Here is a 17,002-nt window from a genome sequence, read left to right on the forward strand (position 1 = left end):
CCAGGCTTTAAGCGCGTCTTCAGTCGCACGCTCAACTCCCCGTAGTCCTGGTAACCAAACTCTGAACGCGCGTGCGCAGCCAAACTCCTTTATCACGTGAGGCCGGGCCGGGGGCGGAGCCGACGAATGCTCCTCCGGACTGGTTGCCCAGTTCCTCTCCGCATGGGAGCAGGCGAAGCGGGGCGAACCTCTGCTGTACTGCGTTGGGGGGGCTCACAGCTCCCGCCCCTTTTCGTTTAGCTTTCTTGCGGCTGGTTCCTCGCACCACGTGCCCTCCTGGCCGCTCCCCCAGCTGCCCTTTCCAGCTGCCTGTTGGAAGCTGCTGTAAAATGTCGTGAGGGGCGCTGCTGCTTTACGGCTGCCTCTCCCTAAGTGGAGCCCTGGAGCGCCCACCGCCGTCAGCCCTGTCTCTACGAGTCGGCCGGGCGAGATTGAGAGGCCCGGCGCGCCGCTGCCCTCCCCGCCGCGCCCGTTCCGGCCCTCGGCGATGTGAGCTCGAGGAGGCTGCAGTGCCCCCCGGCCTGGGGTTGAGACGGGCGGCAGGTGCCTGTGAGGCGGGCGGGTGCTGGGGGCCTGCAGGATGGAGGAAAGCATGGAAGAGGAGGAGGGGGGCAGCTACGAGGCGATGATGGACGACCAGAACCACAACAACTGGGAGGCCGCCGTGGACGGCTTCCGGCAGCCCCCCCGACCCCCTCCGCCCCCCTCTTCGCTCCCAGCCCCTGCCCGAGAGCCTCCGGGGGGTCAGCTGCTGGCGATGCCTGCGGTCTCCGTGGACAGGAAAGGCCCCAAGGAGGGGCTCCCGATGGGCCCACCGCCGGAGCCGAATGGGGTGATCATGATGTTGAAGAGCTGCGACGCGGCTGCCGCCGTGGCCAAGGCGGCCCCCGCCGCCACCCCCACCTCCAGCATCAACATCAACACCTCCACCTCCAAGTTCTGTGAGTACAGCCTTTCGTCTGCAGCCTCGGCTTTTCTCCTTCCCACCCGGACGCCGAATCCTTCCCTCTCGGCCATCCCGCTTCCTTTGTTTCAGGCCTGGGTCTCTCCTCCCCTCCCCGCCTCCCTCCCCCCACTCGTTTGGTGTCCGCGGCCGGCGCCGGAGCGGCCCTGGCTTCTTGTATTACCTGGCCTAAAAGAGCAGCCTGGTTACGCACACAGCCCCAAGTTCTCCTACAGACGCGAGCCGTATCACGACTGGCTATCTCTCAGGATCAGGAAGCTCTTTTCTTCTCCGTTCCCCCTTAAGTTTCACCCTCAAACGTGAAAGGGAAAATAAGGCTGTCCGAGTTTCGTTAGGGAGAGGCCTTCAGTTTGTTTTTTGCAACCAGGGGAAAAAGAAATCTGGCCACTTGTGTTTCTGTGCTTTTAGCCAGAACGTTAAACAAGTCAGGAATTAGAAAGTTGACCTATATCTACGCTTCGTTCTTTGCCTTCTTCAGTGCACGCCTTCTGCATCCCGATAGGGAAATGTATGAGTTGCTTCTTGAGTAACAGCAGCGCAGTGGGAGCTGCGACATCCGTTTTGAAGCTAATAATGTATAAAGTTACTTTTTCAAAGTCTACACTCATAAGAATAAGCCATTCGGTATGTGTCCAAATCTAAGATTGTGTTCAATGTTGAACTTTTATGTTAGTGATCTGCCCTAACGCTCAACTGCCGGCAGAAAGATTTAAGACCAAAATCTGTTTTGTAACCGAAACTATCTCCAACCAAGGATGTATGCTTCCACAGCTAGGAAGAAAAGTGCGTTTGCTTTAAGTGGTATTTTTGGGGGCTGGTGATGGTGGAAATTGGCCGTCACAGCGAGATTTTTCTCTCCTATTAATAACTGCAAGTTTTGAATGGCATCTGGTAAAGAACTGGAGATTTCATTTCTAGTTGCTAATTTTATCAAGCTGTACCAGTAATTGTCCAGTTAGCTGTGCAGAGAAAATATCTGCCTTGGTTCAGATGTATAGTCATAGCCTTACTTTTTTTTTGTTTTTTTTGGAACAAGCACATAACCTTATTTATTTGCCTTCAAGATACTGCTTTAGTCAGAGACGTTCATATGTAGGTATGGTTGGTAAGATTTGTCTACGATTTTTTCCGTATTATGTGTACATGAAAATAATGTTTATATTGTATAGTTTGTGTTTTGAAGTCTATGTAGTGAAACCAGACCTGGGACACAGTGGCAGGGTGACTTATCTAAATGCTGAAGGAAGCTTGCTTTAGTGTTTCAACCAAGTTCATTTTAAGAGTTCAAAGAACAGCATACAGTTAAGAGCAAAAATTAGTGAAATTAGGAACAAAAGAAAGATTTGCCAAACCAAAAGATTGTTTTTTGAAATTAATAAGCTAAACGGACCTCCGATTTTTTAAATGCAAATACAATAAGTGATAACTGGGAAATAGGTACAAACATGAGGTGTTTAAAAGAAGAGTTTTATGAATTGCTATGGGTTTATAAATTTGAAAGCCTAGAGGAAATGTGTAAATTCTTAGTAAACTACAAACTATGAAAGTTGGTAACAGAAGAAGTAGATAGCTTGAGCTAATAAATATTTTTTTAATTTATTTTATTTATTTTTACTTTTGGCTGCGTTGGGTCTTTGTTGCTGCGTGTGGGCTTTTCTCTGTTTGCGGCGAGCGGGGGCTACTCTTCGTTGCGGTGCGCGGGCTTCTCATTGCCGTGGGTTCTCTTGTTGCGGAGCACAGGCTCTAGGCGCGCAGGCTTCAGTACTTGTGGCACACGGGCTCAGTAGTTGTGGCTTGCGGGCTCTAGAGCTCAGGCTCAGTTGTTGTGGCGCATGGGCTTAGTTGCTCCACAGCATGTGGGATCTTCCCGGACCAGCGTTCGAACCGTGCCCCCTGCATTGGCAGGCGGATTCTTAGACACTGTGCCACCAGGGAGGCCCGAGCTGACTAATAAATATCTAAAAACTGAAACAGTAAAACGTCTCCTTTCAAAAACTCTGGATGAAGATAATCTTATAATTGAGGTGCAATGAGCTTTTAAATAACAATTCCTTTTTAAAAGTTGTTCTGGGAAATAGGAAAAAGAGAGAGAGAGAGAGATGCCAAGCTCATTTTATGAAGTTAGTGAAATCTTGATTCGAAAACTAGGTAAAGTTGATATGAAAAAGTTATACGTCTGTTTTCAGTTATTAGCATAAATGTAAAAATCCTACACAAAATACTAGCTCTTCAAACCCAACAATGTGTTAAAAGAATCTTGATCCATAGAGTTTGTTTTAGGTATGTAAGTGTGGTTCAACGTCCATTTATCTGTTAATGTAATTTATCTTATTAGTAGACTAAAGGAGAGTATATGGGTTCATCATTCTGTCTACTTTTGTATATGTACTTGAAAATTCCCATTAAAAAGTTTAAAAAAATAGACTAAAGGGAGAGAAGTCATCATTATTTCGATACCATAAAATTATTTGATAAGATGCAGCCACCCATATATGATAAAAACTCTTGGCAAGCTTGGAACGCAGGATAACTAAATGATGGTCATTACCAAAAACCTACAGCAAATAATAATACTTAACGGAGAAATTTCAGATACATTTACTTTAAGATCAGTAACAAGGGACTTCCCTGGTGGTCCAGTGGTTAAGACTAAGCGCTTCCACTGCAGTGGGCATGGGTTCAAACCCTGGTTGGGGAACTAATCCTGCATGTGGCACAGCAAAAAAATAAATAAAAAGATCAGTAACAAGATAAGGATGCCCTCTGTCACTGTTACTGTTTAACATGATAAGAAAGGTTCTGACGAACACTACAGGGGGAAAAAATTAAAAGTATAAGTATAAGAAGGGAAGCAATAAAACTCATTATCTGCAGATAATATCACTTATCTAGAAGAACCATTAGAATCAAGAGAAGCTATTAGAACTAGTAAGAGTTTAGCAAGGGGCTTCCCTGGTGGCGCAGTGGTTGAGAGTCCGCCTGCCGATGCAGGGGACACGGGTTCGTGCCCTGGTCTGGGAAGATCCCATGTGCCGTGGAGCGGCTGGGCCCGTGAGCCATGGCCGCTGAGCCTGCGCGTCCGGAGCCTGTGCTCCGCAACGGGAGAGGCCACAGCAGTGAGAGGCCCGCGTACTGCAAAAAAAAAAAAAAAAAAAAAAGAGTTTAGCAAGGTTACTGGACTTAAGAGCACCCTACAAAAGTTAGTAGCATTTACTACACTAGCAATAACCAATTAGTAAAGGTAATCAAAAGTAAATATTGTAGGGCTTCCCTGATGGTATAGTGGTTAAGAATCCGCCTGCCAGTGCAGGGGACACGGGTTCAAGCCCTGGTCTGGGAAGATCCCACATGCTGTGGAGCATCTAAGCCCGTGCACCACAACTACTGGTTCTGCGCTCTAGAGCCCGCAAGCCACAACTACTGAGCCCACGCGCTGCAGCTACTGACACCCGCACGCCTATAGCCTGTGCTCCACAACAAGAGAAGCCACCGCAATGAGAAGCCTGCGCACCGCAAGAGTAGCCCCCACTCCCCGCAACTAGAGAAAGCCCGCACGCTGCAACAAAGACCCAACACAGCCAAAAGTAAATAAGTAAAACAAATTTTTTTAAAAAAGTAAATATTGTATACAATAATAGCAAGAAAACTATAGTCTCTAGGAATTACCCTAAGTACATAAGATCTTTAAGGAGAGAACTTTAATAAGGAACTAGAAGAGGACCTAAATAAATGGGAAAACTTTCCATGCTCTTGGGATTAGATTACTTATTGTTGTGAGGAAGTCAGTTTTCTCCATTTTAATCTATAAATTTGATTAAACTGCCATCAAAATTCCAGTTGGTTTGTCTGACAGACTCAATAACCTGATCTAAAATTTATATGGCAGGTGGGATAAAGTCTGTGAATAGCTAAATCAGTCTTAAAGATTTGCTTTCTTGGGGGCTTGCCTTACCAGAGGTTAAGATACTGTTTCAAAACTATAGTAATAAAAACTAGTATAAGTGCAGGAACCTAAAAAATACACCGGGGGAACAAACTGGAGAGCAGAGACTTACCTATATGTTCAGGAACTTAAGATAAAGGTGGTATCATAAATCATCAGAGAAAGGAGCCATGCTGCTAGGAAGAGTGGCTTACTTTATGGAGAAAAACCTACCACCACAGATGGGATGAACTATGGATAATTAAAGATCTAAATGTGAAAGAAAAGTTATAAAATTAATGGAAGACAATGTTGAAGAAGCTCTTTCCCTAGGGAAAGTTTTATCTCCTAAAACTTACAAAGGTGAAAAAGTAATGACTTTGATTATATAAAAATTAAAGGTTTTCATTCAGTGACAGACAGATGAAAGAATTAGGGAAGATATTTGCAGTGCCCAAAATTGCCAGGGGATTTAGCCTTGAATTTATTCAGCTTTTGTTTGTCCCCATAAGCATTTTACCTTCATTTTCTGAGGATATTTTTGCTGGATATAGAATTCTAGATTGATACTCTTGTTTTGTTTTTGTTTTTCCTTTCAATACTTTAAAGATGTCTTTCCGTTGTCTTCTGGCCTGCATTATTTCTTTTAATAAATGTCTGAATATTCTTATCTTTGTTCCTCTCTAGTAATGTGTCCTTTTTTTCTGGCTGCTTTTAAGATTTTCACTTTATCTTTCACTAAATCAAATTTAATTTGATTGTGATATTCCTTGTGGTAGTTTTCTGTAGGCTTATTCTTGTTAGTTAGTGTTCTTTGAGCTTCTTGGATTTGTGGGGTTCTAGAATTTGTCAAATCTGGAACATTATCATTCATTTTATATTTTTTCAGAATTACTGCCCCATGCCCCTCAGTTGCATATATGTTACGCCACTTGTTATTGTACATTAAATCACTGAGGTTCTGTTCATTATCTTTTTCAGCTTTTTCACCCCCCTCTGCTTCAGTTTAGATAGTTTCTATTGCTTTGTTGTCTCTGGTGTCTAATCTGTTGTTAATTCACTCTTAATCAGCAAGAGTTCCAACTGTTTTTAACATAGACTGTCATTGAGTCCAGGTTTCAGTCAGTTAACTGAGCAAATTGTTATGACCATATCTAGTTTCTTGAGATACTGCAGTGAATAAAGAATCTTCAGTAAGTGTATTCCTTTTGATAACTTAAGTCTTACCTAAAGTTATGTTTCAGTCTTTAGAATTCTTAATGTCTTCTGAGAGTCCACAGTGGTGTACCTCAGAGATATTATGGGTTCTGTTCTAGACCACCGCAGTAAAGTGAATATCACAATAAAGTGAATCACACAATTTTTTTCATTTCCCAGTGCGTATAAAAGTTATGTTTACAGTATAGTATAGTCTGTTAAGTGTGCAATAGCATTATGCCTAAAAAAAATTGAACATATCTTAGTTGAAAAATACTTTATTGCTAAAAAAGGCTAAATATCATCTGAGCCTTTAGCAAATCATAATCTTTTCGCTGGTAGAGGGTTTGAAATATTGCGAGAATTACCAAAATGTGACAGAGATGCAAAGTGAGCAAATGCTGTTGGAAAAATGGCGCCGATAGACTTGCTAGACTCAGAGTTGCCACAAAACTTCAATTTGTAAAAAGCGCGTTATCTGCAAAGTACAATAAAATGAGGTATGCCTGTAGTTCTTTTGGATGAAGGCTGGCTCCTGTTTGTTTAGATTTGGTGCTTCTTCCCCTGGGGAATTTGATTTATAATAGTTGGAGGTTTAGAGGCGTTGAGAGCTGCTTGGAGGTAAGGCATGAGGAGAATCTGCATTCCCTTGCAAGGCTCCAGTCAGTATTACAGCAGGGGAGCAGGGGCTTCAGTCAAGTAAAGATTAGCCTCATATTGGGTGGGAGGGGTGCTTCTCAGTTAGGGAAGGCTCAGTGAGTTTTGTGAGGTCAGGGTTCTCAGATTGATCAAACTCCACCAAACTGACCCCATTTCAGGCCTCAGGGTCTTATCATTTCACAATCAGTGCCCTAACTTTTACTTAAGAGATTACTTTTATATGGTAATTCTGTAACTTGCAGAATCACTCTGTTTGATTTTTGGCTATATCAACCCTATAACTGTAAGAATTAAGAGGTTCTTTTATGCATTCATGGATGCTCTTTGGTCCTCTGTTTATTGAGTTAATCATTTTCTTAACGCTTTCACCTGTCCTCAGAATCAGCCCACTCCACAGTCCTTGTCTTTCTTATTTCCATCATAATGCACTTAGCAGTCTGCCATGCTGTTTTCTTCAAGAAGAACTTTATTCCAGGTATCTACAGGTGGTAAGTAATTCTTTGCTGCTACATGCCATGTACTATTAGTATTATGTTATCTAATGGTGGCAATGTCATCATTGCCTTTAAATCCAGCTAGATTGGAAAACCAAAGCCAGGTTCCTAGCTTTTAAGAGCCTGTGTCCTGTAACTACTCTGATACCAAATACTTTAATCAGTCAGTTCAGTGCAAGAAAACACTCTAGGTATCTAAAGCAACAGGAGATTTAATAGCAGAAATTGGGTCCATTGTAAATTGTTGGCAAGGTCAGAGGTATGAAGTCAGTGAGGCTGCTCGCCTAAAGCTGCATTCCAGAGGACAGGCTGCTGCTTCTGCTGCCACCACCGCCATTCTTACGTCGTCACACTTGCCTCCCTCATCCTTGAAGTTGGTGACCAGACACTGGAACTTGGAGTTCGTCTGCCACAAATTCTGACGTCTCTAACCTTACTTGCCAGGACCACCAGCAGCAATAATCTGCCCTTTGCCTCCCTTTGGCCTCTTCCAAATCTCATTCAAATGTATCTCATTGATGGAATGTAATTTGGGAAGTATAATTACTTAGTTCAGTTTTTCATTGCACATTAGTCAGCTTGATAATTACCCCCAAATTTCAGGAGCTTATGGACCAACAAAGGCTTATTTCTTGCTCATGTTATGTTAGTGGCTGACGGTTGTGGCTTTTCACATGTCATCTCATTCTGAAGCGCAGCTCTTTTCTGGGTCCTGTCACTCTTGGCAGAGACAAAGAGAAGAGAGTGGACAGCAACACACAATGGCTTTTAAAGCCTCTGCTCAGATGTAGCATATGTCACATCTGTTTATATTCCAGATATATTAAACAGGCTAGAATGGTTCCCTGTCTGAATGTGTTGGGGCAGGTGGGACTGGAGCATGAGGATAAAAGGCACTAAATGGCTAGATGGAAGGGGGGTGGGGTGGGATCTTGCCTTGACTGATGGTACTGTACCATGATCTTAGGATAATTATGAATCCACTGCACCAAAAGCTTCTCCAGATGAATAAAAGCTTCACAGTATTTTTAAATTGAACTCAATGAAATTATTCTTTTCTTTAAATTAATGACTCAGGAGTATGTTAAAATTGACTTTTGAATTTAGTGAAAGTGTTAACTGATTTTAGTAAATCCTAAATAAAGTTGCTCTACTTGATCAGGTCCTATCTGCGTTTCCAGATTGATTCTTTTACAAGTGAATCAGTTAATGTATTCAGGCCTTAAAATATGCACTGTTTGCAGCATCCGTGGTGGTTATTTGGTATCTTCTTGCCTTCCAGCTTAGTGGAGTTGTGCTGCAGCAAGCATCACTATGGTATCAATCGATTGTCCAGATTTCAGGATCTCATTGGGGACCTTGTCTTGCTGTTTTTTGACATGAATTGCACAAAGTGACAGTGATGAAACTGTAAGAGAAAGCCATTGTAATGTTTATGTAAGGCCCAGTCCCAAATCCCTGAAGAAAATGAATGCTGTTTACTTTCTCTTTAAACTGTAACTCTGTAAGCCGCAGACCATATATAATCACGTTGTGAACTGTTAAATGCTATATAAAAAATGATTGTGGATATTCTTTTATAATATGCCTTGGCAGGGAAAACTGGCCTTCCATTTTTCTTCCTACTTTTGTAGTTGTTTGGCTATTAACTTCTGTAGTTAAGAGTATAGATAAGTAATTTGTAGTTGCATGTGTGCTGACTAGAATGGCGTTTTTTTTTTTTTTTTTTAAACATTATTTTTGCCATTAGATTAGCAAAGATTTTTAATTTTAATTTTATTTTTATTTATTTATTTGTGCTGTGTTGGGTCTTCGTTTCTGTGCGAGGGCTTTCTCTAGTTGTGGCAAGTGGGGGCCACTCTTCATCGCGGTGCGCGGGCCTCTCACTATCGCGGCCTCTCCCGTTGCGGAGCACAGGCTCCAGACGCGCAGGCTCAGTAGTTGTGGCTCACGGGCCTAGCTGCTCCGTGGCATGTGGGATCTTCCCAGACCAGGGCTCGAACCCATGTCCCCTGCATCGGCAGGCGGACTCTCAACCACTGCGCCATGAGGGAAGCCCTAGAATGGCGTTTTATCCAACATATTGGATATTTATTTATCGTCTTCTGTATGCCAAGGTAATATTTTAGCCTCTGGTGATGAATGAGACAGAGTTTAGTGTGGTGGTTGATGGACAGATGATTGTGATACATTATAATTAAATGCTGTGTTAAAGTTATGTATGTACATGGTAGCATAGAGGGAAAAAGAATCTTTGAAAATGAATAAAAGTTTGTTAGGAGGACTGAGGTGGCAGGGTTGGGCTTGAAGAGACTTCCTTTGCAGAGGGAGAAGCCTGTGTGGAAGACCCAGAGTTGAAATTATTGTCGGAACATAGGGTGTGAGGAGGGAGTGGCACAAATTAAACCTAGATCGATAGAAAAGTCTAGATGCGAAGGGCATGCTAGGTTAAAGATGGGATTTTCTTCTGCAGGAATAGGAGCCACTGAAGTATATTAAGGGAGTCAGCTTGGTAAAATTTGTCTTAGCATGTTAATATAGATTAGAAAGGAGAGAGAATGGAGGCAGAGAGACTGGTTAGGGGGTTTAATTATTGTAGTCTAGGCAAGAGATGACAGCCTGAACAAATAAAGCATTGGAAGAGAGGTGGTTTCCGACTTTGGAAACATTTGGGGACTACAGTCTGTAAAATCTGGGTGGGAAGAAGGGAGGATAAGGATATGGTAGGCGTATAGGTAGGGGGGTGTGTGTGTCTTTTTTAAGTTGTCTGTGGAGCATTTGGGTGGAGAGGTCCAGTAGGCAGTGGGTAAGCTGAGCTTTCTCATTTCATGCGCCTTAGAATATTAGAAGTGGTGAAACAAAAATTTAGTTTCACCAGATTTGTTTTTACCTTTCTGAGGATTTGAGTTTCACCAAACTCTTTGGTCTTAGAACAAAACAACACAGAACTTTGCTTTTATATAGGCTTATACTTTAAAAACTTAAACTGTATGAAAAGATATATAATGAAAATCATTGATTCCTTCCTTTGTTCCTTCCCATTCCTGGACCTGTGACCCAGGGTCAATTATTTTTAATTCATTTAGTTGTCTCTTCTGGTATTTATCCACACATTTCAATGTGTTAATATTGTTATTAATTAATTAGTTAGTTTTGTATTACCTGTTGACCTATTATTTCCACGACGTTTTAATTTTCTTATACCTCTACACACCTTACCTCTTTAATTCTTTAAATAACACAATTTTTGGTTCAAAATAAACCATATTTACATTACAACTAAATATTCACTGAAGGGCCAGGGGTGTACTCAGATTACATTTTCTTTCACATCGAACTCTGCTATTAAGTTGCCTTGTTTATACTTGCATAGTTTTTGAAAAACTGATTGTTAAAGTTTTTCACCATCTTTATCACATCCACCATATACCTGTCACTGGTGTTTTTGAAATGCTCAGTTAATCAGTATTTCCTTTTTGTCTGCTTGTGGAGCTGTTAATCTTCTTGTTACTGTTTATTTCTTAGGGCCCACAGTTGCCACTCATGGACTTCCCAACAGGTGGAATGATTGTTACTTGATGTCTTCCTTTTTATTTATTTATTTATTAAAAGTTTTGTTAAAAGTTGAAATATAGTTGATGTACAGTATTATGTTAGCTTCAGGTGTACTGTATAGTGATTTGACATTTGCATACATCATGAAATGTTCACCACAATAAATCTAGTAACCGTCTCTCCCCATACAAAGTTATTACAATATTATTGACCACGTATCTTAAGCTGTATATATGGTACAACATATATACATATGTGATTGTTTTCAGTTGATGATCTCTTAAGTTTGAATGCCTTCTAACAACGATACATTTTTATTCTCCCCATAATGTTGAAAGGTTTTGATGTTGTATTTTCCATCTTTTTGTTTTGTATATCCCTTAACTATTTATTGTGGTTTTAGATGATTTTACTACTTTTGTCTTTTAACCTTCCTACTAACTTTATAAGTGGCTGATCTACTACCTTTACTATATGTTCGTCTTTACTAGTGAAATTTTTCCTTTCATAATTTTCATATTTTGAGTTGTGGGCTTTTCTGCTTAGAGAACACCTTTATCATTTCTTGTAAAGCTGGTTTAGTGGCACTGAACTCTTAGCTTTTGCTTGTCTGTAAAACTCTTTATCTCGCCTTCAAATCTGAATGATAACCTTGTCAGGTAGAGTATTTTTGGTTTTAAGTTTTTTCTTTCATCACTTTGCAAATATCATGCCATTCGCTTCTGGCCTGCAAAGTTTCTGCTGAGAAGTCAGCTGTGAGTCTTTATGGGAGTTCCCTTGTATGTAACTAGTTGCTTTTCTCTTCTGCTTTTAAGATTCTCTCTTTATCTTTAATTTTGCAATTTTAATTATTATGTGTCTTAGTGTGGACTACTTTCAGTTCAACTTGTTTGGGAGTCTCTGCTTCTTGGAATTGGATGTCTGTTTCCTTCCCCAGGATAGGGAAGTTTTTAGCTGTTTCTTCAAATAAGTTCTCTGCCCCTTTCTTCTTCTGAGAACCCTGTAAAGTTAGTATGCTTGATGTTGTACCAGAGGTCTCTTAAACTATCCTCATTTTTAAAAATTATTTTTTCTCTTTTTCTGTTCAACTTGGGTGATTTCTACTACTGTCTTCCAGATCACAGTCTGTTACTCTGTGTCATCTAATCTACTGTTGATTCCTTCTAGTGTAATTTTAATTTTAGTTAATTGTATTCTTCAGCTCTGTTTGGTTCTCAGTATTTTCCAGCTCTTTGTTGAAATTCTCACCATGTTCATCCATTCTTCTGGGCTAGGGAGCATATTTATGATCATTACCTTGAACTCTTTGTTGAGTAGATTGCCTGTCTCCACTTCGTTTAGTTCTTTTTCTGAGGTTTTGTCTTGTTTCTTTGTTTGGGACATGTTCCTCTGTCTGCTCATTTTGCCCAGTTTTCTGTGTTAGGTTGGTTACATTTCCCAATTTTAGGGAAGTGGCCTTATGTAGGAGACATCCAGTGGGTCCCTGTAGCACACTCCCTTCTGGTCACCAGAGCTATATGCTCAAGGGGTGCCCCCGTAGGGCTGCCTGTGCCCTTCTTTTATGGCAGGACTGCTACGGTGGGTGTGCTGGTAGGCGGGGCTGGCCCCCAGCCTGACTGTGAGGCCCTGCCTCCTACAGTGGCTGCCGGGCTGCTGGAGGGCAGGGTAGGCTTCCCAGCTGTCTGCCTGGCCCTGGGGCTGGGGCTGGCCTGCTGGTGGGCGGGTAAGCCCCCAGTGCTAATAAGCTAGGGGGAGGATTCCAAAATGTCACTTGCCAGTGCTGTGTTATCTTGGTAGAACGAACTGCCCAAAATGGCTACTGCCAGCATCTCCATCCCCAGGGGGAGTTCCACTTGCCTCTGAGGAGGCTCTCCAAGATCAGCAAATGGGTCTCACCCAGGCTCCTTTCAATTTATTGCCTCTGTGCTGAGATTTGAAGCGTGTGAGATTTAACATATGCCCTTTAAGAGCAGAGTCTGTTTCCTACAGCTCTCTGGCTCTCCTGGACATAAGCCCTGCTGGTTTTCAAAGTCAGTTGTTCTGGGGGCTCATCTTTCTGATGCAGGAACCCTGGGCAGGGGAGCCTGATGTGGGGCTCAGAAAGAATCCTCACTCCTTGGGGAGAATCTCTTTGATTGTGATATTCCTCCCATTCGTGGATCGCTGACCTGGAGTTGTGAGTCCTGACAGTACCGCGTCTCAACCCCTCTTACTCAGCTCATTGTGGTTCCTTGTTTAGGTATGCAGTTGTGGAATATCTTTTCTGCTAGTTTTTAGGCCGTTGTCATAGATAGTTGCTCTGTAGTAGCTGTAATTTTGGTGTATCCATGGGAGGAGGAGTGAGATCAGGGTTTTCCTACTCTGCTGTCTTGGCCACCTCACTTCATGTCTTTCTTTTTACTGGTGTGTTCCCATGTATGTGTGTGTATGTACAGAACATATCTGCTGGCAGTCTGTTGGGAAAATGTGTATGGATAATAATATCAGGTCTTGAATATATAAAAATGCTCACTTGATTGACTGTTTGGGTATAGAATTCTTACCTAAATAATTTTTTTAAAATTTTATTTTTGGCTGCATTGGGTCTTCGTTGCTGCGCATTGCAGCGAGTGGGGACCACTCTTCACTGTGGTGCATGGGCCTCTCACTGCGTTGGCTTCCCTTGTTGTGGAGCACTGGCTTTAGGCACGCAGGCTTCCGTAGCTGTGGGACATGGGCTCAGTAGTTGTGGCTCCCGGGCTCCAGAGCACAGGCTCACTAGTTGCAGTGTACAGGCTTAGTTGCTCTGCAGCATGTGGAATCCTCCCGGACCAGGGCTCGAACCCGTGTCCCCTGCATTGGCAGGCAGATTCTCAATTACTGCGCTACCAGGGGAGCCCCCTAAGTAATTTTTAAAATGTTGCGTCATTGACTTTAAGCTTGCAGTGTTACGGTGGAGAATTCAGGTGCCATTTTTATTCTTGTTATTTTGCATGTGGTCTTTTTTTCCCTTTGGAAAATTATTGGGATGTTTTCTTAGGTAAATGAGTCAGTGTTTTTCTCCCTTTACATTTTCTCTCTTCTCCCTTGTCTCTGGAATTATTGGTAGTCAAATGTTGAATTTCCTGTTTTGATCTTCTAAGTCTGTTAACTATTTTTTAGTATATTCTATTTCTCTTAATGTTCTAGGAGAGTTTCTACGTGTTTACTTTTTTCTTTTGGATTTTTTTATGATAAAGGCACTTATGATGAGATAAATGCTTTTATTAATTAATTCATTAATTTATGGCTGTGTTGGGTCTTCATTGCTGCATGCGGGGTTTCTCTAGTTGCAGAGAGCAGGGGCTACTCTTTGTTGTGGTGTGCAGGCTTCTCATTGCGCTGGCTTCTCCCGCTTCAGAGCATGGGCTCTATGATGCGCGGACTTCGGTAGTTGTAGCATATGGGTTTGGCTGCTCTGTGGCATGTGGGATCTTCCTGGACCAGGGCTCGAACCCATGTCTCCTGCATTGGTAGACGGATTCCCAACCACTGCGCCATCAGGGAAGCCCTTCTTTTGGATTTTTAACAATGGCTATATTTTTAATTTTAAGAGCATTTGGAATCCTTTTTCATTGTTACTAATTTTTATCTTAGCATAGTAATTATAGGGTTTTTTAAAAAGTTTTCTTTTGTTCTTTTAGTTCTTTGCTTTTATCTTTGCAATTTTTGTTTGTTTTGATCTCTGATGTCTGAGACTTTGCAAATATTCGTGATCCTTAGCTGTCTATTCGTATTTAAAAGTGAAAAAGGCTAATTGGTAGTTCAGTGTTTACAAGGGACCTTGCCAAGTGTAAGTGTTGGGCTTCACTTCGGGTTAATTGGATGCAAAGCTGCTATTCTTGGGGAACTGCCAAATAGTCTGTGAATGTCTTTTCTCTGGGGCTGTTCCGTTTCTCTAGGGAAGGATCTTCTTCCTTTCTGGGAGAATGGTAGGGTTGGGTAGGTGGGGCAGGAAGTAAAGACACTTCTCCTGGCCGATGGCATTCTAGAATTAAAGAAAAGGAGCAGGGTTAGATGTTTGAACGTTTCTTATTTTGACTTTTGACTTTACTTAAATCTGCTAGCCCTGTGCTTCCCACACACCCACCCACCCACCCACCATGTATCTGTCCCGGAGTCCCAAGCTTTTACCTTTCAGTTTCTGTGCAGAATAACTCTTTTTTACTGTTTAGTCTACAGACTTGCAACCAATCTTCACCCTTCCCACTCCAGCCACCAACTCTCTGCCTGTAAACCTTGCTCATTGTATCCTGTCCTTAGGTCCTGAACTTCTCAGGGTCCTGCAGGGCAAAATAAGCTCACCTATTGGTGTTTCCACCTCAGCACACACTGCCTTATGCTGCTACTTCAGAGTTACTTTCCTGGAGAGTTTGGAGAGTTTGACTTGGTTAAATCTCGCAGGAAAAACAGAATTTTAAAACTGTGGCAGATGTGCAGTTAGCATGGTTTGCACCTATGTAATCACAATTGAGCAGATACTTTCTATTTGAATATTGTGAGATTCTGGATTAGTTGGAGTTGGAGCCATAATGGATGTTTTGATAGCACTTGACCTTTTCATATATGTACTTTCATAACATGTTCATAGTGAGAACTGTGTCACAGGCTCAAATGTGATGTAATTGTAGAATAATGTTGTGCAGTAACTATTCTAAAGTAATGTGTTGATAGATTTCAATCTTGCTGGTAGGTCACTGCAGCTACTTTTTAAGATAGTGATGAAGGAAGTTTCTACTGTTCTGTTTTTTCGTCAATTTGAGAAATATGTCTATTTCTAAGCAGTAAAACAACAATGGAGTGTGTTTTCTATACAAGTTTTACAGTGTTTGGGGGAAAGAAACATGTCATTTGAAACAAGGCAAAGCAGGTTATATGGTTTCATATAGTTAGTATAAGCCTTATCTGGACCAAAATGTTGTCTAGTTATTTGTTTATATAAATGTAACTTACCCTAAACCCCAAACCCTATAACTTAGAAACTTCCCAGACACATACAATTTAGAACTTAAAACTTAGAAACTCCCCATAGAGCATATAACTTTTAAAAGTTTTTAGCTTACTTCAGAAACCATTGCTTCATTAGGACTTAACATTAGCTATCATCTTTTACTGGCGAATCAAAATATACCCGAGTAGCTGGCACAGCTTTTGTTTTTTTCCTCCTAATATGGAAAAGGATCTTTAAAGGATTTGGTCACTTCTATTACTATTTTTTTCCCAACTTGGCAGTTCTCTTAGGACCAACTAAGTATTACTTTTTCCTTTGCCAGGATCAAATTATTTTCCTTTTGAGAGAAATTAAGTAACAGGGATTTTGTTTTTTTTAAATAAAGAGTAAAACTCCATTTATTTGTTAGACTACACAACCTTGTTCTGATTCTGTTTCTCCCACTCTGACTGATCTTTTTCTTTATTCCCAAAGGCTTCTTCTCCCCATTCTGCAGGCTTTGTTCTTGGCCTTCAGCTTCTCTCTGTCCATTACTTGAAAGATTTCAGACATCCCCTTGTGCTGGAGGAAGAATAATATTCTACCAGGTGGTAATGTTTTGGACCACACAGAATTACAAGATTGTTATTGATAGGTGGGCTTGCTGTGACAACAAGAAGTCGTAATTTTTCTCTTAGATCACATACCCTAGCCAGAGTTAAAAGGAAAGCCCAGAGCTTTTTTCTACTAGTCCCTTTGTCAGATTATCTAATTGTAATTAGTTACAATTAATCTAAAAGGTCACTATGTTTGAGACACAATTTAGCCTGTTTAATTGGGCTTAATCATTTATTTCATAATTGCCAATACTGTATCCTTCTTAAGGAGCCAGTTCTTAATGAAAGTGGCCTTTTTGGTGGGGAGAAGGGACATGGAAGAGTAGAACTTTAATGCTTTTGTGACATAAAACAGTTCCTAGCTGCCCTTTAAATTTTTTTCTGTGCTACATTTACACCTTTAACTCTCCAGTTCGAGTTGTTCGGAACCAACAACCATGTGCTCGCAATTGAGAACAGAGGAGCACCTGTGACCCTTGGCTGTCCTGAGCTTGAATAGGAGCATTAGGCAGTGGTTCTCAAAGTAGCCGGCATAAGAATCACCTGGAGGGGGCTTCCCTGGTGGCGCAGTGTTTGAGAGTCCGCCTGCCGTTGAAGTGGGACACGGGTTCGTGCCCCAGTCCGGGAAGATCCCACATGGCGTGG

General features: G+C 41.7%; 1 protein-coding gene across 1 annotated transcript in view; it reads left to right on the forward strand.

The window, feature by feature from the left end:
* The first annotated feature begins 314 nt into the window (after window positions 1-314).
* Window positions 315-17,002, forward strand: part of CACUL1 (CDK2 associated cullin domain 1) — a 63,888-nt gene continuing 47,200 nt past the window's right edge. Inside the window, exon 1 of the mRNA XM_007469583.1 lies at window positions 315-941. Coding sequence (XP_007469645.1) covers window positions 581-941 — 361 coding nt within the window. The 5' untranslated portion in view covers window positions 315-580. The remainder of the gene's footprint in view (window positions 942-17,002) is intronic.

This window comes from Lipotes vexillifer, unplaced genomic scaffold (assembly GCF_000442215.2).
Source record: "Lipotes vexillifer unplaced genomic scaffold, Lipotes_vexillifer_v1.1 scaffold240, whole genome shotgun sequence".
Lineage (NCBI taxonomy): Eukaryota > Metazoa > Chordata > Mammalia > Artiodactyla > Lipotidae > Lipotes > Lipotes vexillifer.